This window comes from Peromyscus leucopus, chromosome 14 (genome assembly GCF_004664715.2).
Source record: "Peromyscus leucopus breed LL Stock chromosome 14, UCI_PerLeu_2.1, whole genome shotgun sequence".
Lineage (NCBI taxonomy): Eukaryota > Metazoa > Chordata > Mammalia > Rodentia > Cricetidae > Peromyscus > Peromyscus leucopus.
In genome coordinates, this window is record NC_051075.1 from 75,248,137 (window position 1) to 75,268,159 (window position 20,023).

General features: G+C 47.5%; 1 protein-coding gene across 5 annotated transcripts in view; it reads left to right on the forward strand.

Moving 5' to 3' along the window:
• Eml1 (EMAP like 1) overlaps positions 1-20,023 on the forward strand; it is a 163,459-nt gene that overhangs the window by 35,339 nt on the left and 108,097 nt on the right. For 2 of the 5 annotated variants that reach the window (XM_028882104.1, XM_028882106.1), the window contains exon 1: positions 12,884-13,315. The exons of 2 other annotated variants lie outside the window; for them this stretch is intronic. In XM_028882104.1, the coding sequence (XP_028737937.1) occupies positions 13,249-13,315 (67 nt within the window). In that variant the 5' untranslated portion in view covers positions 12,884-13,248. Of the gene's footprint in view, positions 1-1,484; positions 1,569-12,883; positions 13,316-20,023 lie in introns of those variants that run through there. One more of the 5 variants, XM_028882110.2, reaches the window with a different exon arrangement.

Genomic DNA, 20,023 nt, shown 5'->3' on the forward strand with positions numbered 1-20,023 from the left:
ATTAGTGGGTCACAACCCGTGTGTGACCCATGGTGCGCTGTAGCTTGACAGACAAGGGGCAGGTGCTCCTAATGAGGCACTCACTGAATGAATACAATGTACTTTCTCCCCTTGCACTCAGGGCCCGGAGGGCTTGGCATTCTGAGCATACTGGGTGCAGAATGGTCACATGCTGTCCCAGAAGCAGGGTGCCCAACTGTATTGCGCCCCCACTCCTCTGGGGTCTACAGTGATCAGATCCTAAAGTCACTCAGGGCTCATTCTTCAAAGGAAACAATTCAACGACTTTTGTAATATCCTGACACTCCCCCACACACACATACTTTCACACATACACACACTCTCTCTCACACACACTCTCACATGCACATTCTCTCACGCACATATTCTCAGTCTCACACACTTTCTCTCTCACACACAAACGCACACATACACACTTCTCTCTTTCTCTTCCTCCCTCCCCCCTCCTCTCTCTCACACACACATTCTCTTACACACACACACACACACACACACACACACACACACACACTCAGGGCAGCAACAAAAGGCTGCCAGCCTCTCATTTTGCTATTTAAATTTGGACACACAGTAATGATGCCTGCTACCTCTGGCCATGGTTTCCTAAAAGGAAGGTTATTATTTTTCTTTAAAGTTTTGTTGTATTTATTTATTTATTTATTTATTTATTTATTTAGTGTGTGTGTGTGCACTTGAACATATGTGCCACAGTGCACATCTAAAAGAAGTCAGAGGACAACTCATGGAAGTCAGTTCTCTCTTCCCATGTAGGTTCAAGGCCTCAAACTCTGGTGTGTCAGGCTTAGCAGCAAGCGCCTTTACCTGCTGAGCCACCTTGCTGGCCCAAGGAAGTTTATTTTGTCATTTTAAATGCCGCATGAACAACCTCAGAGGAAAGCAAAGCCCCCAAATGAAACGTTTCCTTCCCGACAGACATACCACGTGTCCATGGACAAGCACCAGGAGCCTCCACCTGGCCAGCACCCCAGGGGGCTTAGACTGGAATGGCCCCCAAACTTAGAGTCCCTGTATGAGATCCAGGGAGGAGGACGTTGCTCAGGACTAAGCTGCTGGGAGAACAAAGGGGTTCCAGATTTCCCTAGGGTAATTCTCTGACTGCAGAGATGCAGGTCTCACTTCGAGTCCTCTCTGTTCTGCAGAATTCCCAGGCCACAGAGCTCATTTCACTAAGTGCAGCCTGCCCCCCGAGGCAGCCCATCTGCCCTACTTACCACCTCCCAGATACACAGGGTCTTGTGGCAGAGAGCAGGAGCCTGGATGGGAAGAGGAGGCGGCTAACTGAGGTGATTGCTCCCCCCTCCCCCACCAAAAAGACCCTACCCTGTTCCTGGAGTGTTCTCGGGGTCTGCGGGTCCCATTGGAGCCTGCGTAATGGATGGTTACTAACGGCAAGGAAGGACATGAGATGCACACAGTCTGCTCATTATCTGCCTTGCCTCCAGGCTCCCCTTGGAGGAGGGACAGCCCGGGTGGCTCACACAGGGAGGACCAGGCTTGATGTCTTCCTTCTGCTCCGAGGAGGTTGGGTGAGCATCTCCCCGTCACTCCCACCTTTAATCTGACTTGCATGGGGCCGGGGTGCTGGGCTGTGGTGGGAGCCTCTGAACCATGCTTGCAAAAGGCAGGAAGAGCTGGGCAGGAAAAGAGCTCCTGGTATGGCTCCAGGGGAGTAGGAGGACGAGCAGAGGGTGTGGAATGGGAGGCCAGAGGGTGAGAGTCTGGAGGAAGGGGATCTTCTCCAGTTCCCAGAATGACTCTGGTCGCAGAGATAGGAGGCTCCACACTCCTCCAAGGCACTCTTGGAACCCGGTGGGACCCAGTCTCGGCTATAGTGTTCTGGTTGGCCATGATGACTGTGTAATATTCTACATTTGGATATTGCCTCCCTTCCCCCATGCGTACCTTTCTTGCTTGCACCCAGGCTGCTGTCCAGAGAGTCCTCAGAGTCCACCCCCCCCCATGTGCAGCCGCTAAAGTATATGCATGGCTGATACATCAGGGTACCTCTGCTAGTTCTCTGCTGCTAGCCGTGGGGAGGTTGCTGCACACCTTTAATAACCCCACTGGGATCCTGTAAAGAATAGGGGCTCAGCTGCACACCTGAGGGACACTTTGCAGCCACGGGCATGGGTCCTGCTTGTTTGGGAGGCAACCAAGGGCGTTGGCCAGGCTCACGGATGCTTTGCTAGTCAGGGACGATCTTCTTTGTCCACTCAGAGGTTAGGGGGTGGCATCTGGTAGGGCCAAAACTGAAGATAGGAAAGAGGGGGGAGGGGAAGATTGTATCCTCTTGGAAATGAATTAAGATTTTAATTGCAAATCTTGCAAACCCCGCAGACAGCTTGATTTTAAGTGAAAAGATGAGCTAAATTTAAGCTAGCCAGTTAAAGAGCCAAAATGCAGTTTACTAATTAGCTTAAAATGGAAACTAGTCCAGTGATCATAAAGAATTTTTTTCTGGTTAAAAGAAAAAAAAACCCACACAACATGAACCACCCCCCCATGCTTTCTTTTCATCCTGTGACCCACTGAGAACTATAGTCCGGAATGCAGCCTCTGCGGGTGCACTCACTGCCCAAGAGGTGAGGGCAGAGTCGCAGTCTTCATCAGGCTCGCCCTGGGCAGGATGGTGTGATCCAGCTCAGACCAACTCTAACTCCTGAGCATCCGGAGGGGTTCAGTCTCTGTTCTTAGGGAGTACAGAGCCTGAAGCGAGGTCACAGGGACCTTATGTACAGTACCTGGGTGCTGGGGAGTTTGGAGCAGGCAGGGTATGTGTGGAGGGGAGGATAGAGGGCCTCTAGGGGTGAGTAACATTCCAGATGAGCCTCGAGAGATGGTGACTGAGAAAATAAGGGTCAGAGGTAGAGGGACATAAGTCCGGCTGTGAGATGGGAGCGGGGGCAGGTACAGAGAACAGCACATGGCCCATTTTCCAGGCAGGTTGGTGACACACAACAGGTATGAGAAGTTCCAGGTCGCCAGCAAGGTTGGCCTAGCCCCACTGCTGTGGGCTCACAGGTTCTGATCCCTCTTCGCTTGACTGAGGAGGGACTAGGTTAGAGTTGAACTCTGACAGGCCAGCTTCCAGTGTGGAAGGTACATTCTCATTTCTGGGCTATGTTCTTAATATAATTAAATATACTATTAGAGACAGGGAGCCCAAGGCAAGCATGTAGCTCCCCAGTCTCTTTTTATCACCTATGGAATCGGTACTGGGGTGACAGTAAGGATTATGAATAAAATGCTTTGCAGGCTCACTCGGGACATATAAGAATGTGAATCGTTAGGGCACAAAGAACGGCGTTTGGGAGAAAGAACATTCCCATAGCATGTTTTTATACTATAGTTTATGTGTCTACTCCTCCAACTGAAACAGATGGGCTTTCTAAACTATGCCTGCCTTTGGGGAATAGTTTTCCTGCTGCTTTAAAATGGCACAATAAAATGTCCTATGATCAAAAATAAAGTCTTAGCAGGTGACATAACTGTTCCCATACATAAGTGGGGCACTGTGGGTTCTGTGCCCGTGGATTCAGTCAACCACCTATTGGGAAAAAATGTACATAAAAAGTTCAGTGTCTTTTTTTTTTCATCAGGATCTCTAAATAATACAGTGCCACAGCTATTTATGTAGCATTGACATTGGTAGGGTGTGATAAAGCATCATCTGGATGTGGCTTAAGCACAGGGCTGGGCTGGAAATTAGTGGTACAACATCTGCCTGGTGTGCTGGGCTCAAACCAGGTGGGTGTGCATGGGTTCTGGGAAACCCTGTGGCTTTCTATTTAGGATTCTCAAGCATGTGTGGGCTTTGATATTAGCAATGGGTCCCGAGAATGTCCCCTGCATATAACCAAGGGGCAACTGTACACAGACAGTGTACAGACTGTATACACTTAGTTAACACCTTTACAGATGTCGGATATAAATGGAGGAAAAGCTAAATCCTGTGAAGTCCATTGGTGTGGAGTCCCCACGGTGTGTATGAGCTCACTGTTGTCCCATCTGTTGATTCACTCAGTTGAATTTGAGGACTGATTCGTTATCACAGACTCTAGAGTTCGGTGCCTCGGTGAAAAGGCCCAGACAGCTGTCACCCTGCCGTTCTTCTTACTCAAAGGAGGGGTCCTTCCTGTTGAGAAATGATACTGTTTCTCCTCCTGCATCCCCCCTCAGAAGACAGTTGCGCAGACCTCTTAGGTCGAGTCTGTGAAGGAATCAGCAGACTGAGCGAATGCACATGGAAGCTGGGAGGGGAGATTCGAAGATTCATATGGAGGGCAATGTGCTCTCTGTATAAAGCATGAGGACCTGAGTTTGATTCCCAGCACCCGCAGGAAAAAGAGCCAGGTGTGGTACCAAACTTGTAATCCAATGCTGGACCCAGAGACTCTCTGGTCAGCCAGTCTGGTTATTTGTTAAGTTTCAGGTCAGTAAGAGACCTTGTCTCGGCCGGGCCGGGCGGTGGTGGCGCATGCCTTTAATCCCAGCACTCGGAGCAGAGCAGGCGGATCTCTGTGAGTTCGAGGCCAGCCTGGTCTACCAAGTGAGTTCCAGGAAAGGCGCAAAGCTACACAAAGAAACCCTGTCTCCAAAAACCAAAAAAAAAAAAAAAAAAAAAAATACAAGGTAGATGGTACCTGAAGAATGATACCCAAGGATGACCTCTGGCCTCTATCCGTATGTACACACACACACACACACACACACACACACACACACACACACACACACACACACACACTATAGCTCTCAAAGTCTTAAGAATACGTAGTAGTGACCCCCTTCATTTTCCATGTCCTTCCCATGGGCAACTGACCTTTGAGGAGCAAGCAGATGTCCAGGTGAAACAGTGCCTACCTAACTTGCAACGCCTGTTCCCTGCCTTCTGATCATTCTGGCTGCCTGTTAGCATCCTCTTAGCATGCTGCTTCTTATCCCCTCCCGTCCTCCTGAAGATTCCGTTCTTGTCCTGTGGTTTGGACTCTGTGTTCTATGGGTCCCCTTCTCATCCTCACTCTGGACAGCTCCCCCCCAAGATGAGCAAGCCCTATAGGACCTTGGCGGGAAGTCCCAAGCTAATCCATAAGTGGGTCTTTTTTTTTTTTTTTTTAACTTTCTTGATAAAATTCCAGATTTCTAGTAACTTCACAGTATTTTTGAAACTCTGCTGCTTAGAGGCAGCTTCAGATGGCATTTTAAATATGCACATATGAATATCAGTAATGTCTTCCAGTGCACAACGCAAGTGGATTCTAAGCCTTCCCACATCAGCTAGAGTGACCATATAATGTATTATCCCCACTAGGATACGTTAGCAAGTCAAAGGGAGACAGCTGGGCATTTGCCAGGACATAGGCAGGACCCTGGCTGTCCCAGGCCCACTGTGATGAGCATGGCTCTAATATTAGCTGATCGTCTCAGTGGTCAGCCTGCAGCCTGCCAAGAGCTGCTCTGGAGCATACAGGCAACATGATGGAGCAGACAAATGAATGTCCTCAAGATGAAATTGTCCTGTTGAGACACTATAAACTGAAATTCACCCACAGTGTCCTGTGACGCCTGCCTTATTGTATTTGGGACATTTAGATGTTTACAGCCCCGGGGTTTCTCAATGCAACAGACATTTAAATATATATATATTTATATATTTATATATATATATATATATATGATGGACTCTAAGCCTGGAGAGATGGCTCAGCAGTTAAAAGTACACATTGCTCTTGCAGAGGATCCAAGTTCCTTTCCCAGCACCCACATCCACCTGTAACTCCAGCTTCAGGGTACCCAACACCCTCTTTTTCCTTGTGTGAGCATCTGTACTCATCTGTACAAGCCCACATGCAGACAGACACACATACACATCCTTGAAAATAAAAATAAATAAGAAAAAAAGAAAGCCAGCTGCAAATTGTTTTTAATTTTCCACTTGACTTCAGATACTTCAGAAGTTCATTTGATGGATGCAAATCGTTAAGAAATTCTTTCGAATAAATAGACAGCGAACAACGTTATCCTTAGACTATGACAGGTCAGCACTTTTATAATAGGACTGTGAGGTCAGATGGCTGTAGAAAGGACTCAGTGCCTTGGTTGGTGCCACACATACTCCGACCCTGAGAGCTGTAGGAATGCAGAAGTCACCTTCAAGAGATGAGCTGTGGGGGCAATAAAGACCCAGGACACTTGAACTTGGGACAGGAGCCATTAAGGACCAGGAAGGCTGGCCTGTATATTGCTCTCTGGGTTTCTTTTTTCTCTACTAAGGATGAAAATCCTAAAGTGAAAAGGCAGAAGAAATGGCCCTCATAAGAGCCTGTGCGAGGAGAGAGCCGTGGAGAGTCACTCGCTTACCACAGCAGTTTCTGGGTTTTGACAAACCATCTGTAATTTTGCCAGACGGAATTACAGAAAACTGGCAGGGGAGAAAAGGTCATCATTTTCCAAAAAAGGAGGAAAAGTGGGATTCTGGAAAATACAAACGATACATTTCATATTAATATCGGTTCTGAGAAAAGCTTTCAACAAGTCTTTGAAGAGCTAGTGTGGAAATGCTTGGCAGGAAAGGCTGTTGCTAAGAGCCAAACCCACCCATTCATGGTCTTACCAGACTAGACAAGGCCAGAGAGACCTTTCTTGACATCCCATGAATGGTATGGAGGCGACTAGGCTGGCTGAGGAGACAGTTGGGGTGGCTTCATCTGTCCTTGGACAAACCTATCGAAGTATTGATAAGAAGATCAGCGGAGGCGCCTGGGAGGCCTCTCCAGCGCTCTGCCCCTGCATTCTCCCCTCCCCCACCTGCTCTGCTAATGTGCTTATGGCTGACAAGGATGAAGGAGACGCTGGAGATTTCTCTCTCCGTGTTCGCTGCTGTCACAGAGCTGGTGGGTTAGACGCCAGATTTGAGAGTTGAGGAGATTTTGGTTGGCTAAAATGATGGATGGAAACCAATAAAATGACATTTTAGTGGGAATAAAGATAAATCCTGTCTGTAGATAAAAACAAAACCAATTAGCTCAGCACAAGATGGAAAAAATCTGACGTCAGTTCACTTCAAAGACTGATAGGATTATGATTGACCATGGTTTACTCTGAGCCAACATCCATACCCTGGCTACTCAAATAATAATAATAGTAATAGTAATAATAATAATAATAATAATAGTAATAGTAATATCAACGTGAATCTCATTCACAGCAATGAGATCATAGTATTCTGGGTTCTATGGGCAGGGCCACCCTGTTAAGGTCCTGTGAGGTTATCATGTGCTAGGGATGGGCCTCTATGCAGATAAGGAGTCTAGAAACCATGGGCCATGCTATGTGTCTAGGCATGCAAATGGAGAGCATTATCCTGGAGAGATGCAGCCTCTCTTCTGGCATTTGAAAGTCTAATGTGTGTGATGGGAAACTGTGTTTCATCATTTTTACAGATGGTCTGTTTTCTTCAGCGTTGTGTCCTGGTGAAGCCTTAGAAGGATATCCTCCGGGAGAGATGGACATGCGCTTGGTTCCCACAAGTCGAGGGCCACTGTCATCAGGGATACATAGTGATGGTAGGGGACAGGCTTGAAGGTGCATTCGGATCCTCACCAAGGCCTTGCTGATGGGGCGGGAGATGGGAACTCAGGACAGGGAGAGCTTGCTGGCAAGCTCCAAAGTACTCAAGTGGACGGCATGACTGAAAGCTGTGAATGGGAGTTTGCAGCTAGCATGGTCTGGCAGGGTGTGTTAGAGGCCGCCATTGGCCTTTGAGGCAGGAACGTAAAGTCTATGCCAAGATGTCTGTATGTCATGATAGGCAACAGAATGAGATGGCACAGGTTAACTCTCATTGGTTCAGTTAGCCCAGAAGTAATGGAGCCGACAGGAAGATCCTTACATGGGGTATTACTGTGATATTTCTGAACAGATAGATGCTTCAGGCATGAGGCAGGCAGACTGAATAAACTAGATTGAAAGGGTCAATGAAGGATGTTTTGGCAAGGGCACCTAGGGTAAAATGTAAAGTAATATACTTAATCACTGGGACTCTGTCTTTGAGAGGGGCTGAGTGTCTGTGTCAGGGATGCTGTAGAACAGACAGTTACATTGGCAGGCAGGCAGGAAGCCATAACTTAATGCTCCTCATTGATGAACGAATCTCTCTGCTTCTCACTTTATAGAACATTTATCATGTGAGGGTATAACATATGTATCCTCTGTACATCATATACCATTTTTGAGACAGGATCTCACTATGTGGCCCAAACTGGCTTCAAACATGTGCTTGTCCTGTCTCAGGCCCCCTAAGTGTTAGGATTGTAGCTGTGCCCCACCATTCCTGATTTATAGTTTAGATTGTAATATCAGGAGTGGAAGCTGGAGTCTGCAGACTAACCAGTCCGTGGTTCTGAGATTCTCTGATGACTGTATTTGCTTGATAGGACTCCCATAATGAAATGCCGCACACCAGATAATTTTAACAACTCTATTGTCTTGTGATTCTAGAGATTAGAAGGCCAAGGGCAAGGTGTGGGCAGCGTTCTTCCTCTGAGGACTGTGGGAGAAGCTCCCCTTGGAAGGTAGATGCTGTGTTCTGTCATTATATCCAAATATCTCAGCCTTCCTTTCTCCCTCCCTCCTTCCCTCCCTCCCTCCCTCCCTCTCTCCCTCTCCTTCTTCCTCCCTTCCTCCCTCCCTTCCTTTATTTATATAGAGGAGGGATCGTTTATGATCTCTCTCTCTCTCTCTCTCTCTCTCTCTCTCTCTCTCTTCGTGTGTGTGTGTGTGTGTGTGTGTGTGTGTGTGTGTGTGTGTGTGTGTGTGTGCGCACACATTTACATGCATGGGTATGAATGGGCTTATGTGACTGTATGGAGGCCAGAGGAGGGAATTGGCTATTGCTGGTCATTGTTCCCTTGAGGCAGGATCTTCTGTGAGCCTGGAGCTCACAGGTTTTTTTTCCAATTAGACTGGCAGCCACCTTGGCCGGGCAATCCTCTTGTCCCTGCCTCCCTCACTGTTGGGCTTTCAGGCATGTGTGGGGCCATGCCTGGCTTGTTACTCGTTCCTGGGATCTGAACTTCAATCCTGCTTGCACTCTGAACTGCCACACTTTGTCTCCAGGCCTCTAGAACATTTTCATCATTCCAAACTGAAACTGTAACTCCAGTAAGCAGCAGCTTCCTAACTCTGACCTCCCAGTGCCCATCTATCATTTTGCCTCCACCCACTCTAGGGAGGTCATATAAGTAGAATGCTACAGTATTTATCCTTTGGGGCTGGCTTAGTCACGCAGCATAATCTCTGCGGTAGCAGGTGTCAGAATTCTTCTCCCTTTAAAGTTGAAATCATATTCTATGCCATGGATACCCCACATTGTGTTTATCCCGTCCATCACCAATGCATACTTCGGTTATCCCCACCTTCCGGCTGTTGCACCTAATGCTGGCATGCATGTGGACGTGCAAACACCTCACCGCATCCCTGCTTTTAATTCTTTTAAATATATTCTCAGAAGTGAAACCTCTCTCTCTGTCTCTCTGTCTCTGTCTCTGTCTCTCTGTCTCTGTCTCTCTCTCTCTCTCCCCCCCTCTCTCGGTGCTGATTGTGACCAGGTAACTTGGTGTTGTGGCCATAGGTGCTTTGGACAGCACTATGTTTTCTGTTTCATTCATTCCCAGCCCTAAGTGTGGTGCCTGGCACTGGGCAGATGGTTTTGGAGAATGCTGAATGAAACAATAGGTATGCAAAGCCTCACATTTCTGGGTGATTTTTTTCTTATTGTTTCTCTAGGAATAAAGGCTACAAAACACCCATTTTTTCCTTTCTCTCTCTTTCTTTTTTTCACACATTGCACAAATGCTGTTATTAATCCCACTGAGCACTGTGGTTACATTGTCCTAGAGAGTCTACCTCATTAATTATGATGACAACATTTTCTGGGCTCAGGTCACAAATTATCTCAAAGTGACGTGGAATAATAGTCTGTTAAAATGTTTGGGCACAAAAAAATCACACATTATCAATTAAGCCTTTAGATATTTTTCTTGCACACTTTAGATCTTTTAAAAATGCTGTCTAGATTATACTTAATTGACTTAAAATGCATACCCTTCTAATTATTCTAAATTTTGCTTTTTTTTTTTAACCCAGATTTTAAGATTGTGGGAAAACCATGGCTGTTTAATCCTCAAGGTTAAGAGTGTAATGATGCTCTTTACTGCCTCAAAAGCAAGTGGACTGAGTTCTGAATGGACTCTCATTTGTAATTTCACTCCAGTGGAAATAATATCCTGTAAGAAAATCTGCGCTGTTTTGCAGCTGAACTGGGCGTGTTTCTCCTTTCCCACCTCAGGGTTTTGGTTTTTTTTCCATCCTTAGACATTGGTTGTGCCAACCAAATAGCCACAAAGCACCCCAAACCAGGAACATAAGCATGGCTAAGAAGAATCATCTTTAATAATTTGCCTGTGGTTATCATTTTCTTTCCATTCTTAAAACACCACACCTCCACGGTGTGTTTTCTTTCTGTGTGTGTGAGTGTATGATGTGTGTACTTTAGTGTGTGTTCAGGCATGCACTTGCTGTGTGTGAGAGTGTATGATGTGTGCACTTTAGTGTGTGTTCAGGCATGCACTTGCTGTGCTGTGGTGTAGAGCTAGGACAGCCTCGGCTGTCAGTCCCTGTTTCCACCCTGTTTAAGATAGTTTTGTTGTTGTTGTTGTTGGCCACTGCACATGCCAGGCTAGCTGGCCCATGAACGCCCACGTATCCGCTGGGTCTGTCTCCCATCTTACTGTAGGGATGCTGGGATTACCAGTGGGAGCTCCCACGGCTAGTTTTACCTGCCCTCTGGGCATTCCAGCTCAGGTCCTCACCTTGTGTGACAAGTGCTTTATCCACTGAGCCGTCTTCCCGGCCCCAGGTATCCAATATGTCCTCAAGCATTACTGCAGAACAGAGGGGAGAAAGCATAAATCCTGAGAGGGGAGCATGGGAAATGGGGAGGAGAGCTCAGAGCGAGGATACACTGGTATTACATCTCACCCTTCTGAAATGCCTTCCCTGTAGTACCTGCCTCTTACAGATGCAGAGGACTCACCTGGGTTGGGCAGGGCGGTGAAAACTCTTGACTGGACGACCTATTTGCCAACGTCTGTGGTCTCATTTCTCTTCCCGCCAAAGTTTGGAACGTGCATGTCACCACAGTCTACCTGTGGTGTCCAGGAATCCACCTTGCACCCTACATTGCCTCTCCGCAATTCTGCAGGTCACCTCCAGCCCTCCACCACTGTGCACATGGGTTTTCCTCCGGCCTGGTGCTCCTCGATGTGCTCTACAGAGAACCGAGGACAGTGCCCACCTCCTGGAAGCTCTGTGCTGGCAGCTTCCTGAGGCCACTTCCTCCTCTCAGCTGCCTGTTTCCTGGCTGCTCTTTCAGCATTCCCTTCTCTCCGCCTGGCCATGGCTCTGCCCCCAGTACCTCTCCGATTTTCTACTTTAAAAGGTTCATGGGCGATCTCTTTGCCAACGTCCTCCAGTTCTGTCTCTGCAGCTGCCACAGAGTCCCGATGGAGTCTGGCTGTCCTCAAGTGACCTTCTTCATCCTTCCGGCCCTGTGTGTCCTACAGTACTTTCCCTAAAGTCCATCCTTCCTCCCTCTGACCTCGGGGTCCTCATTTCCGGAGCACTGAAAACACACTGGGCTGTTTTACAACAGATCCTGACTCTGACTGTCCGGGTCACACTCAACCTCAGCCCTCCAACCCACCGATGCACATATCTGCCCGGAGACTTCCTTTCGTCCCTCCATCTCCAGAGTCTGGCTTACTCTTCCCCTCCAGGCTTCTGGTCTGGACCCTTTCTTTTAGCTCCATTTCATTCCTCACACCTGCAGTGTGAGCCCCTCGTTCACGTCAGGCCAACCCCCTGGGCTGACAGCAGGCCCCGCTCTTCTTTTTTGGACTATTGCCCACACCATTGTCCTTCACCCACCTGGTACAGTTCAATCAGCAGTATCTGGAGCCCTTCTGTCTCCACCTACCACATATTTTCCATGAAATAACCTTATTTTTTAAGTCTCCTTAGCTAGGACAGGGGACAGGCACGGCCATCTCTCTTCTGCCTACATCTTTGGGTACCAGAGTGACAGATCTCATCCCCAGGCTTGCCATCTAACGAAGTGTGTATGTGGGGGGACTTCCAGAAAGATAGACTTCAGAGCCCCAGGGAGGTCTGGAAAGTTGCCCGATAACTTTGTATTCCTTTATTATTAGGTGACTATTAGGAGTGGAAGTTAATACTTAAAACTTCAGAATTTTGCCTCCAGGGGACAGAGCCCACCCTTGAGTCAAGCCTTCCTTTCTCTGCTTCGTCCTCACTTGTCACTTGTCAGCATCTTTATTTCTGGCCGTGGGTAATCAAGTTCAGACCACTAACCTATGTATAGGCTGGGTATGTTACTGACTCTTGGATGTGTTTTTCTTACAATTTTCTTTTGATGACATTCTGGTCTCTTCCGTGATAACAGTGAGCCCAGATCTCTGGATCTGTCACAAGTTAGTCTGTAAAGTGACAGCATCACACGGGCTGTGGTCACTGGAGAAGGAGGACCGGGTGGCCTCTTTCTGCATCGTTGGTCTCCTGGGGCACAAGGATTCTCATGGAGTTACAAGCCATGAGAACATGCAGACAGGGACGCCCCTTGCAGGACATGGCCCAGAGGGAGGCGCTCTGCAGTGGCAAGCACCACCATGCTTGTCCATGTTTGGTGAGGCAGCTGCCAGGGGCGCAGGGACAGCGCGTGGGGAACAGAGGGTGGGCAAGAGGGTCCCCGGGGTCCCGGGATGGGCTGCAAACGTCCCTCGCTTTCTTGCCTTCTTGTCTTTTGTCCCTGCGCCTCCTTGGAGCCTTCTGGCTGAGGATCCTGGGGCAAGGACCAGGGAGGGGACCAGGGCGGGGACCCAGGCGGGACCCAGGCGCGCCCAGCTCTGCGCCCCGCCCGCCACGTCTCCTCCCGGCCACGCCACCGAGGCCGCCCCCTCGCGGGCAGCGCGGGCGCCGGGTGCTCGTTCTCGGCGGCGGCGGGCCCGGGTTGCCATGGTGACCGGCGGCAGCCACAGCAGGGCCGGCCCCAGCGCCAGCGCCGCGGCGGCTCGGCAGGGCGCAGTGTGTGGGTGAGCGCGGCCGGAGCGGGCGCGGCCCGGCCTCAGCATGGAGGACGGCTTCTCCAGCTATAGCAGCCTGTACGACACGTCCTCGCTGCTGCAGTTCTGCAACGGTGAGCGCGGGCGGGCGGACGAGGGCACGGGGACCGAGCGGCGAGGGCCAGGCCGGGCCGCGGGCGAGGCCGCGCCAAGTAGCCCTGGTTCCCGCCGGCGCATTGTGCTAGGGCTGCGGGGCCGCGCCTCTCCCCGGCTGTGGGCTCCCGGGCTCCCCGGTGCCCGCCCCCGGGGCTCCCGGTGCGGGCGGATCCGTGGCTCCCGGAGCCCCAGCGGATGCAGCGGCGGAAAGCGCGCGCGGGAGCCCGGGAGCCGGGAGGCCCGGGCGACCTCGGCATTCGGGGAACGTGTTGCTCTTTCGCTTCCAAACTCACATCTGTTTGGACAGTGCTGGATGCAGAACTCAGCAAACAAATCACTGCTGGAACAAAACCCTTTTAGGATGCACGCAGGGCTGGCTGCAGATGGACCTCCAGAATCCTTTTGGGGCCACTTGGATGGAATCATCACGGTTTAATGTGATCTAGAGCCGGGGTGGACCTGGCTTAACAGTGTTAGACCTTATTTATTTTATTTATTTTGTTTATGGGATCATAGATTTTTTTTTTTGCTTGTGAGTATGTGTGTGGCAGTTTTTACCAAAAGGAAACATACATCGCTACCAATATGCATCTTAAAAATACATAGAATCATACATGCTGTAAAGATTTTGTAGTCTCTCTTGCGGGGTTGGGAAAGATTTTTCACTGCGCTCTGCATATTTTATCAGAACATGATGTGCGATAATTCATGCACAAAAGTTTACCACACATCTTTTTATTTGCATGTTGGGAGCTATTGCTTTATCAAAAGTTTGTTAAAGGGGGAAATAAGGATTTTAAAGAATTTGCTCAAGCGTGATCAGGATAAACTTTGAATTCTAGACTTGAACAACTGTAGAAATTTTACATTGCAGTTGTAATTGTCATCTAGGGAGGCATTTCTTGTTAGTAACACCTGTTTGCAAACCAGAGCTGTCTCTGAGTGGTGAAGAGGAGCGAATGTGTTGGTTCATTCAATATGCTGATTTTCTTTGTCTGGTGGAATTTGTCCTTTTTGAAAAATGACTGTATAGACTTAGTTTTTTTTTTTTTTTCAGCTTATAATTTTCAAGTGGGGCAGATAGAATGCATTTGGTATTCGGCTGGCCACTGGGGTACTTTATAGTATAGACTCATGGGAATGTTTTTGCTCCCGGGTAGGTCGAATAGCTTCTTCAATTAGCACTTTGAATAGTTTCCTTAATTGGCTGATAATCAATCATGTCTGAACAGCTACTTTTGCTGTCCAAGGTAGGTGCAACCTTTAGCATGGTTCTAGTAGAGTTCTTATGTCGGCTGTGGAAAGCTTGAGGCTGAAAAGAAGAGTCGACACCCAGGCACAGAGCCTTTACAGGCCCCACCTGTGGGCATATGATTGATGGCTGGACTCTGACGATGAAAATGGGGACTGGGATTTTATTGGGGCAGTTCTTTGGGGTGGGGTGCCTAGATCCTTGAGTAGTTCTGTCATGAAGTTGGTTCATTTATGAGTGTTTTGGTCACTTGCCTTCTGTTAACTGCCAGCTTAGAGACGTTGGTATGATATTTGACTAGTTAATGAAGATTTTGGAAGGTGAAAACCAGCTCTTGCATGCTGGAGAGGTGACAACCTGAAGAAAAATAGCTTTAAAATTAAACAATAATGGCACTTTCAAACAGCACAGACAACTGTTGAATTTGCCTCCCTTGAAGAGTTAGTTCTGTGGTAATTAATTTTTCTTTTTCTTTCTTTCTCTCTCTCTCTCTCTCTCTTTCTTTTCTTTTTCTTTTTTTGTTACCTTAATGACAAAAGTTTAAAACCAAAGAGATTTTAGAGGACAGAAATGGCCTTTATCCAGGGATGTCTTAGGCAACAGATGTATGTGTTGATGTGAAATTATTCAGTAAGTTTCCATTAACTGAAAATATAAATGAATGCCATTCAGTTAATTACTACGATGATTCAGTTGAAGCAGCGGGTCACCGAGAAGCCATCTCAAGAAGAACTAAATGAAACATTTGAGTATTTCATTAGCAGCACTGGGAAGAGAGTCCTCTGGCCTTTTAAAGCAGAGATTTACATTTCAATGGCCAGACCCCAGCAGGATCATATGTGAACTCACACATGTTCATATGTCCAGCTCGCCTCGTGCTTTTTGAAATGACAGGGACTCAGATGTCCTCTAGCTGTACTGTGTCAGCCTCCGAAGAGGCAACACACACTTACCGCCTGGATGGTCACATGACAAGACACAGGCGGAAGATGACGCATCAAGGAGAGAAAGTCCCCTCAGCAGTGAGATGTCTAATCTCCCCTCTCAACCTTACTCTTGTTCCCCTCCACACTGGCTTTCTAAGGGCTGCTGTGTAGGAAGTTCCGAAGCCTCCAGGCTCCTGAAAATGCTGTCCACACACATCGTTTAGGACCTCACTCTCACTTAAGTTGAAATTTTGTACATTTTTTTCCTTCTAAATATTTAGAGTTTGTAAAGTGAGCTAGAAGTGTGTGTGTGTGTGTGTGTGTGTGTGTGTGTGTGTGTGTGTGTGTGTATGGGTGCAGGTGTGTGAAGGGCAGAGGCTGGTATCTGGTGTCTCTAGCATCCTCTACCTCACTTTGGAGACAGGGTCTTTCTTCCTGAATCTTGGGCTTGCTGTTTAGGCTACACTGGCTGGCTAGCAATCTAGCGCGCGTGTGTGCAGGCCAGAGTACAGCTTGAGGAAGTAGGTTCTCTCCTTCCACTGTGTGGGCTCCAGGGATGAAACTCAGGTCATCTGTGTTGGGGACAAAGCACTTTTACCCACTGAGCCATCTACCAACCCTTATTTTATTTTTATTTGTTCATTTTTGTGGTGCTGGGAAACAAATATTTTCATCACACCAAAAGTACCCATAGTAACCCATTGCCCTGGCCCCTGGCCACCATTAATTTACTTCCTGTCTCTACAGATTCTGGATATTAAAAAATACAGTTTTAGGAAGATGGGTTTTAGTTATGCATATTTGTGTTTCTGTGTGAGGCTGTGTGCCCATGACCACACGTGCCTCGGGAAGCCAGAGGTGTCAGGTCCCTTGCCACTGGATTTTTGCAGGAGTTTCTGAGCTGTCTGATATGAATGCTGGGATTCAGACCTAGGCCCTCTGCGAGTACATGCTCTTAACTGCTAAGCCATCTCTCCGGCCTCCCAAAGACATTTTTATTTGTCATAGATTACTTATACACAATGATAGGCTTCATTAAGACTAATTTTTTTTTTCTGTTATGGATACCAACATACATACTTCTGTGTGGACATATGTCCTTATTTTGGGGGGCAGATAAAGAAGAATGGAATTATTGGGTCCTGTGGTGACTCTGGGTCTAACAGTTTATGAGCCTATTTGAATTTCTTGAAATCTAAATCTAAAGCGCTTTTTTCTTTCTATTGCTGATAAAACAGTGAGATCCAAGAGAGAACCAAGTGGGAAGGAAGTGGGATGTCCCTGCTTTGTACCTGTAGGTCCTTAGGTATTCCTGTCTGTGAGCTCACCCGGTGAGTCAGCGGCCACCCTTGCCGGGCAGGTCTCTCATTTCCTTGCTTGTTTTCTTAGGCCTTTGAGCTGATTCTCCACAGTCAAGTCGACCCAGAGGTGAATTCGACAGATGTGGCTGCTCTGGCTGAAATAGGGAGCCCTCTTATCCTGCCTCTTCCCGCTGTGCAGGAGCAGGGCGCTGGCTGCTGCTCACTACTCCACCTGGCACCCTTTCCGCTTTGGACAATTCAGACCATCAAGTCCTGTTTGTAGCCAAAACTTGGCCCCCAGTTTGCTCCCTGGGTCCATAACAATCAAATTTAATCCCTTGTTTAAAGCAATCACATGCAGTGGGTAGTCCTGTGTTTGAAGCCCACCCAGAGCTCTTCCAGACTCTTCTTTTAGCTAAACATTAACATATAAAATTTGCAGGGCATGGTGGTGCATGCCTTTAGTCCCAGCACTCAGGAGGCAGAGGCAGGTGGATCTCTGTGAGTTCAAGGCCAGCCTAGTCTACAGAGTGAGATCGGGATAGCATAGAGAGATTGTTTCTGAAAACAAACAAACAAACAAACACCAAAACAAGCAAAAGACAGACAGACAGACAAACAGATAGATAGAAAGATTGCTCATTTCCTGCCATTCTAGATCCTCAATTTTCCTAATTTGTGTCACCTGCTTCTTTTTGTCTGTGTTTCTTTTTTTAACTTTTTTATAGGTGAATGTGAATCTCTAGACATAACACTTCTGATTTTGTTGTTGTTGTTGTTTTGTGTGTGTGTGCGCGCGTGAGCGTGCGCGCGTGTGTTTGGGGAACAGCCTCTCCTGGTGTAGCCCAGTCTGAATAGAACTCTGAACTTCTGGTCCCCACATCCCGAGTGGTGGGATGACAGGGGCCCGCCCGGGTCATCATGGTCATCCCTGACATGTTTATTTTTTTAATTACATTTTTATTATTTGTGTGGGGTGGTTGGGGGATGCCATAGTGCCCATATAGAAGTCAGAGGCCACCTTTTGGGGATCAGTTCTCTCCTTCTACCATGTGGGTCCTGGCAATGGAAACAGGGTCTGAACAGGTGCTGAGCTGTCTTGCCAGCCCCCCTGAGGTTTTTAAGTGGAGCCAGACATCACCCTAACAGTCCCATCTGAGATGATATTGACTCCTCTTGTCGTATTATAGAACTGCTTCTAATTTTACCTAAGTCTTGTATCTCACATGATTATGGCAAAGTTCTTGCCTTGATTTCCTCACTGTTAATAGCTTTTTTTTGAGGATTTTCTTCTCTAGGCAGTGCTCTCTCCAATTACAGCCCAATACAACCTGTGTTGTGCTGTGTGACATTCCATCATCACTCACAGCAGCTCAGTCTGGAGGCACCGTGGAGGTTTAAAGGGTTTGGCCTTGGCTCACAGCCCTTCACTTTCCTTCTTGCCTTTGAAGGAGGTGTTGAAAAAGACCTTGCCAGATTCCCTCTGGAACCTGTGAGGACAGAGTGTGTCTCCTACCTTCCCAAGGTGGCCAGTACCTTCTTTTCTTTCCTGACCCTGGCCAGTCAAGCTTACTTAACCTGTCTCCTCAAATTTCAATATCGCTGGAGGGTGATCTTTCCAGTACTCGGAATCGTTTTCTCTGACTTTGAAATGGAAATGTTTGTTGTTGTTCGTTTTATATAAGTTCTCTCTATGTAGCTCTTGCTGTTCTAGAGCTCACTGTGTAGACCAGGCTGGCCTTGAACTCAGAGATCTGTTTGCCTCTGCCTCCTGAGTGCTGGGATTAAAGGAGTGCGCCACTGCATCCAGATAGAAATTTAATTTCCATGTATTTCTACTTTAAGAATTAACAGTGAGCCAGGCAGTGACGGTGCACACCTTTTAATCCCAGCACTCAGGAGGCAGAGGCAGGCAGATCTCTGTGAGTTTGAGTCTGGTCTACATAGTGAGTTCCAAGATAGCCAGGGCTACACAGAGAAACTCAGTCTCAAAAAAGGCTCCCCCCTGAAAAAAAAAAAAAAAACCTAACAGCGATTTAATAATAATATTTAAAAACTTAAAATGACATTTCTACTTACATGTGTGTACATGTACATGAGTGCATGTGTGTGTGTGCATGAACATTGGTGTTTTGCACTTCTGTGGCATGTGAATAGAGATCTGAGGACAGCTTGCAGGAGCTGAATCTCTCCTTCCACTGTGTGGGTTCAGGGAATTGAGCTCAGGTCATCAGGCTTAGTGACAAGTACCTTTACCAACTGGGTCAACGTGGCAGCCCCTTGATGATAATCTGATTCACGTCTGATGTTTGTGATACTGGTGACTGTCTTGTGGTCAAATTTTCAAAATGACTAACACTTAAAAGTTTCTCCTGGATCTAGGAACTCCTAAGGGAACCAGCTGGACACCAAGAGGCATCTCCAAGCCTCTGTGGCGCCCCATACTCTCCTGCTGGGACAGAGCTCTGACATAGATCGCGGTGGCATATCAAAAGGAAAAGCCTGTATGGGAAAGAGCAAAGTGAGTGTCTAGGGAGCTCTCCTGACTGCTGCCAGGCCTCCACCCAGCAAGGACTCTATTTCACAAGGAACCCACAAGCATTTATGACGTTATAAACAAGCCCAAGTGTTTGGGTGGGGAAAAAAAATCCCCCGAATGTGTTTTAAAAGCCATCATTAATTGGTTATTATTTGTACCGGAGATAATGTGAGTCCCTTTCACACATTCTTTTAAATTTAAAAGAAATAGTTGGGTAGGATGTGGATGAGAAGAGAGAAACAATGTCTTTGTCTCTGCTGTTACAGTCTGTTCATGCTCTGAAGCTTGTTGCCTAAAAGCTTGTGTTGCTGACAACATGGGAAACGAGACACACTAGTGTGCCTTGCACACTCTAAAGAAAGGCGTTCTCTCCAAGGACTCAGATCTGCTCGACTTTGGAATTAGAATCTTTTTGCTTGTTTGTTTGTTTGGTTTTTGTTTCGCTTTATTTATTTATTTATTTATTTATTTATTTATTTATTTATTTATTTGTTTGTTTGTTTGTTTGTTTGTTTGTTTGTTTTTCAAGATAGGGTTTCTCTGTAGTTTTGCACCTTTCCTGGAACTCACTTGGTAGCCCAGGCTGGCCTTGAACTCACAGAGATCCGCCTGCCTCTGCCTCCTGAGTGCTGGGATTAAAGGCGTGTGCCACCACCACCCGGCTTTAT